General features: G+C 33.1%; 2 protein-coding genes across 2 annotated transcripts; both read left to right on the top strand.

The window, feature by feature from the left end:
- The first annotated feature begins 2071 nt into the window (after nt 1–2071).
- LOC104883485 (auxin-binding protein ABP19b) lies at nt 2072–2951 on the top strand. The gene has a single exon (XM_010668015.2). It carries the CDS (start codon nt 2170–2172, stop codon nt 2794–2796), a length of 627 nt encoding a protein of 208 aa, XP_010666317.1. The 5' UTR covers nt 2072–2169; the 3' UTR covers nt 2797–2951.
- A 2183-nt stretch (nt 2952–5134) lies between these two features.
- On the top strand, nt 5135–6574 carry LOC104899014 (uncharacterized). The gene is made up of 4 exons (XM_057391577.1): nt 5135–5169; nt 5485–5597; nt 5675–5769; nt 6470–6574. The coding sequence occupies exons 1-4, from the start codon at nt 5135–5137 to the stop codon at nt 6572–6574; spliced, it is 348 nt and encodes a 115-aa protein (XP_057247560.1).

The raw sequence follows: 6574 nt of genomic DNA, 5'->3' as shown, positions 1-6574 counted from the left end.
TTATTCCATCTGAGTCCATCACAAATTTCTCTCTCCAAACCACCTCTGTTTTGGGGAAAACACAACTAATTGCAAGACAACTTCCATTACCAAAATTCTTCAAAAGTTTAAAGTTTGAACCTCAATTTGTTGTAGATGGTGGAAATCTCAAGTAATTACATGAAATCTTTGTTCTTTCTCTCTCCTCTGCTTCTGCATTTGTTTTCAGCTTTGCATGGAAGATGCTACTTTCTCTTTCTGATTCACTGTTGTACAATAAGTTATAAGTTTCTTGTTTTATTTTTAAATTTTGTTTTTCATTTTTAATGATTATTTTGCTTAATTAATTGATTGTTTTACACTTTTATACTTAAATATGTTAGTTATATCTATATCTATATAAATATATTAAAAGACGTTCTTAAACACAAAACCTAAACCTTAAACGGTTAAACCATAAACCCTGAGGACTCGTAGGATGCAAATATAATCTAAACTATATGATTATTTTTATTTTGGATTGTATAAATATACATATTTTGGTTATGTTAACACTTAGTATCAAACAATTTATGCACTTTTTTCCCTACTATTAGCGTTTGTTTTACGTCCGTATCCACCGTGGAGCAATGATGAGAGGAGAAAGATATATATATATATATATATATATATATATATATAATATATTAATATAATATATATATATATAATATAATATATATATATATTCTAACCATAGAACACTTTTAGTAAAAGGGTTTAGCTTACCATTTTTCTTCTTTTCCTTTCTTAAAACCTTTCCGTTTTGCCTTCTATATATCAAATACCTCCTAGAATTTTATTAAAAATAAGAGATTCCACCTTGGTGCTAGGATTATAAAATTTTAAGTGTGGTTAAGGGTTAATTTGAAGCCTATGTAAAGCATTTTGATCATATCCTAAGAAAAAATACATGCATGATATGATATGTGCGGTGTCATATCAACACGTATAATGGAGGGACGCATAACGGCTTATAATGCTTGCCATATGCCTATATATTATCCATACAATTAAGTATTAAAAAAATTCAAAAATCTATTACCGAGGATGTTTTGAAGCAAAAATTAAAGTTTGATTAGAGTAAATTTATTAAAATATCACCACCCCGAAAAATATTGTTGCTTATGTTTTAGAATAAATGTAAAGATCATTTTTTACATTTTTTTTACATCTCGAAAATTTGCATTAGTTAAAAAAAATGAAAGTACAAGCTGCAAAAAGAGCATCCAAACTAAGGACGACAACTAAAAGAACACTAACACGAGCTTACTAGCTCTTACAACCCTGTGAAAATAAAACTAACTCAAAAGTACAAATCACCATGTGAACTTACAGTCTGATGTTGTCTGTTGAGGGTATGAAGGAAACCACATTGAGAACTACCCTTGAGCGCTTATTGTTAGAGATGATCTTGTTGTCTTGCATCAACCGAACCGTTAATTATATTTTATGGATATTATTAATAGAGTAAATCAAAAGTATTCAAAACGAAAAGATCTTATACATACTAGTCTTGAGCGATTACGGTATATTTTATTCACCCAAAATTATTGTGAGAAAACCTAAAAAATTAGAAGGCACAAACTCAGTTTCTCAATGAAATTAAAAAGTCATATTGCATGATTGCCACAGGCCACATGCATGCAAAAACTTTTTTGACGCGGACATCTACTTGCAAAAAGATTAACCTTAGACAAGGATATTGTCCTATGACTAAAGAAAATAATTAACCCATGCAATTCCCTATCCAAGTTGATCTCCAAAAGATATATTCTATATTCTAAATGAAGATATGGATGTTTAAAATGCTAGGACAAGTCTAAATAAGCTTCCGCGCGTCTCTTAATGTCAGCTGCACCATCAAGTCGTGATCTTCCATTCGACGCCATTCTTGTATTCGTCTGCCGCCTACCCTAGTTTACTTTCTAAACAATAATTAAAACCGTACCGGACGACGTTTTGTGAATAAGTCATAACTTCCTTGAAAGCGAGTTGTCACGTAGACAACTTGCATGCACTAAAAATTCTATATAAAGGATGCTAATTGGGTCTAAGGGATATAATATCATAGAAGCTAAATAACCGATTCAAAAATCGAAAGCTAACTCCTATATCCACCATCCTCACCACCCACCTCTAGCTTGCAAGATGAATAGGCTTGTTGTTTTCTTCACTTTCTCCATCTTAGCCCTTCTCTCTCAGGCAATTGAACTCGACTTTTGTGTTGGTGATCTTAATCTGCCTAGGGGACCACAAGGCTATGCTTGTAAGAATCCTACTACAATCACAACGGATGACTTTGTTTACACTGGTTTTCGTGGTGAAAAAGCTACCACAAACATTTTTAGAAATAATGTGACTCTAGCATCTGCTGAGGCCTACCCAGCATTAAATGGCTTGGGTATCTCCATGGGAAGGTTAGAGTTTGGTGTAGGAGGAGTTATCCCGCTACACTCTCACCGTACCTCTGAAGTTATTATCGTGATACGTGGTACAATCATTGCAGGTTTTATTGATACAAACAATAGAGCATATTATAAAAGGTTAGAGGTTGGTGATGTCATGATCTTCCCACAAGCCATGCTTCATTTCCAGATCAATGTTGGTAGAACTTCAGCCACTGCATTTGTTAGTTTGAATGGGGCAAACCCGGGATTTCAACTCACTACACCCTCCTTGTTTGCTGGCAACTTGCCTGCTCAGATAGCCGAACAAATCACACTCCTAAGCCATAATGAAGTAATGCGATTGAAAAGAGCGTTCGGCACCGCGTAATATCAATGTGTCACATTCTTTAATTATTTCACATATATCGTATCAATTTTATTTTTAGTGTGAAGCATGATGTATTCAAAGGCCAATAAATTTGAAACATTTTAATAAATCATGTTCCTTGAATTACATGGAGCTTTTTCAAGGGAATTAGTTACTATGATTGTTATTTTGGATTATTGATGCTCAAACTCAAGTTATACTACCTTTGTTTTTTAAAATGCAATATCTTATTATTTTAATCTACTCACTAAAAAGGTAAATGCTGCATCTAAAAAAAACTAGAGGAATTATAATAAATCTCTAACATGACTTTGCTACATTCGAAGACCCGAGATTATACTTTAACTACACATTACTGAGATTAATAGCTCATTTATTTACACCAAAAAATGCCGAATTCCAATATGGGAGAATAGATTCTTCATAATGGAGAATTCACTCACTAGTGGAATAGATAAAAAGACACAAGCAAACTGATCCGATTCTCCCAAAACTGGATCAATAAGTTCAAATTTTTTTTGGTGTCATTTTTTGGGCCATAAAACTGATGTTGTTCTCCTCCAAACCAAATCAACTTAATGGCTTGAAATTGAAAGGCCCAAGTCCCAACGTTCCCTTGATAAATACAACGATGAAATATATATGAAAAAAAAATTGTAGAAAAGAAATCAAAACAAAGCCCAAATTACAAAAAAAAAACTAAATTCTATTTACAAAAAAGAAATTAAAAAGGAAACTTAGATTTGAAACTAATTATAAAAAAAAACAAAAATATGGTCATTTGGGAACTAATGGCGACGACGTGTAATAGTCCATATTTTTAAACATATTTTAAATAAAGTGATTATATTTATTGCTTTAACTAAGTTTTAATAGAAATAATATAAAAAAAGGATTATTACTTGAAAAAATATTATTTTAAATGCAATTATATCTTTATGAGTTGATTTTATGGAAATAAATATAAAGAAGAAAAAAATCTCTCTTATGTGGCTTATGTGGGAACTGCCACATTACATCTTTGTTGTCAACTCCTCAAACAACATGACCCCAAAATAAATAGGGAGAATTTAGTGGAGATAAAACCCCAAAATCTCTTCTTTCCTCCCATCTCTGTTCTGTCCGTCTATTTCAAGCAACATGCAGTCATTTTTTAGTCTTTGTTCATTACTACATTAAAAGGCAAAGGCAACACACAAAAATCGTTGCAATAGGCCCAAAAGTCGTTGTAGTAGACCTATTGCAACGGTTTTGAACCGTTGCATTTGGAGGCGTTGCAATAGGCCTAGTGCAACGACTTTTGGGACCTATTGCAACGGCTACCACAAAGCCGTTGCAATAGATGTAAAGAGTCGTTGCGTCATCTACAAGGTCTATTGCAACGCCTCTATATCTATTGCAACACCATTCGAAAGCTATTGCGACGACCCTAATATTCATGTTGTGTCCCATTTTGGCTTCTATAGCAACGCCTATGTATATATTGCAACACTATCATATAACTATTGCAACGCCTTTATGACAGAATTTTTTTTTCATTTTTTGTGGGGATATTGCAACGATTACTACTGTAACCTACCGAAAACCTATAATATTACAGCCTGGATATATATTTGTAACGATGCAACAAATGCAAAAATACTCTTGAAATGCCAAAAATAATTGTCATATCTGTATTATAATTTCCAAAACTAATTAAATTAAGAGTATACATGACAAATCCTAATTAACGAAAATTAATGTACTTAATCAAACCCAACTAATTTGTTTTAGTACCACAAATACTTCTAATAAGTACATATAGATCATTTTCCTTCTAACCACCAAGTACCGCATCACTATAATATAGCTAACTAAATCTGGCCGATAGTATGTATAGTGAGACGTCTACGTTTGATCTCCTCCAGTTGGTTCATCATTCACCTAAAAATTCAAACATTGTAATAGTTAGTAAACGTACACCATCAACAACATAGAAAAAAAGAGAGAAAATTACAGTACTCCTATTATGTCCTAATCTAGCATGAAGAGTATCTAAAGATAATTTATGTGAGGTATTGACTGCAATAGAGATAGGATAAGAATGAATGAATTGAATGGAAGGACCAGCCATGAAGACATTCAAAAAATACACACCTCCAACCTTATTACCAAAAGCAAGTTTCTTGTTGACAGAAGATAGATAAGTACAATTATGTTCATTAAAATGAGCATTAATCTTGCTATGAGCAACCAACTTCTCAACAGATAAGAGATTATATTTAAAGTTTGGTACCAACAACACATCATGTAAAAAATACCAGCAAATAACACTACACCCAATTTCAGACACATTATGATGATTACAATTCTGAATGTCAAACCTGAAGACAAGTACTGTTCTGCAATTATGAACTGTTGGCAGGAAAAAAAAAACAAAACATTCTCCTATAATCAAGAGGGGTGGTTTTTAGAAAATGAGAGTACCTTGATATAGCTTCTTATGATTTATGTATTTAGAACAGTGTTTATTTTCACTACACTTCTTAACAGCAATACCAACGTGAGTTGCTATCAGATGATCAAATTTCACTAACTCGCTAATAGAAATAGATAATGTATTGTATATAAATCATTGTTATGATCCCCAGTATATAAAAACAATGATTTCAGCTGCTCAGATAACATGTACTAACATATTTGAACCAGCACAAATAGAGTTTTGACATTGGATCGAGCACCAATTCATCAGGTTGATCATGTGGTTAGTTTGCCTGCTGAATCTCTAGTTCAGAATGATCAAAGCAGCACGCAGCAGCATGGTAAATTTTAGCACTTTCTATCAGATTCTTCCATCTGTAGACAAATCTGTATATTCCTATTGCCATTATCTTTGCAGGTACCAAGAGGGCACAAGCAGATCTTGGAAAGGGGAGAAGACAGGTCAGGCTTGTACCTGATGCTATGAATGCTGGGCACTCTATTCAAGTTCAGGTTTTTTTGAGGTTCTTTTCTATAAAAAAAAAAAGAAGATTGGGATGAAAATGATAAAGATTCTAGTTTAGGTCTAAGTGGAACATTAATGGTCCTGATTTAGTCAAGCCTTACTTATTACGTCCAAGGTTACCTATTTCACCATGCAAGAATGGGTACAGAAGCAATTCACTACCTGATATTGTTTAATATCCAGTAAGTATACCACTTGCATGTATCAATTTGCTTTTTCGGATTGCAGCTTATGAGAGATTATTAAATTAGGTAACATTGGTTACAGGCTTACAACTCTGAGCTTCTACTTTTGCTACAGTTTCTGTCTTGGAGATGAGAGTTGAGCCAAGCTACAGATGCTGGGCCAGAAATATTGTCTTGGTGGGACAAGACTAATGTTGTAGTGTGAAAGGGAGTTTTCGAGCTCTCTATCTATATATATGATTTCAGTAATCTGTTAAAAAGAAAATTGTTCAAATCATTTAACTTGATTGTCCCCCGCTATGAACGTAGAGCTAAATTATATTAATTTGTGTCTTGTGTCCCTAAAGAAGTTCCTAAATAATGTGTAAATTGATATTAGGAGCCTTGAAGCCACATTCTATGTGATGTTTTCTTTCTTTAGATACACAATTTGGTTTCGTCATAAGTTAAATACTTGTAAGATTTAGCACGACTACAATATTAAGTCAAGCTTCTCTTGCAGCTTGCTTCTCAGGCTGCCAAGCGTATGAATGAAAACAGGGCTGTGGTAATGATTCAGGAAAATAAGAAGCTTTTTGCAAAGTATGTTTCAAGAATAATAAGCTAA

The sequence above is a fragment of the Beta vulgaris genome, chromosome 8 (genome assembly GCF_026745355.1).
Source record: "Beta vulgaris subsp. vulgaris cultivar EL10 chromosome 8, EL10.2, whole genome shotgun sequence".
NCBI classification, from domain to species: Eukaryota; Viridiplantae; Streptophyta; class Magnoliopsida; order Caryophyllales; family Amaranthaceae; genus Beta; species Beta vulgaris.
The sequence above is the reverse complement of the archived record's forward strand: the minus strand, read 5'-3'. Positions and strand labels throughout refer to the sequence as shown.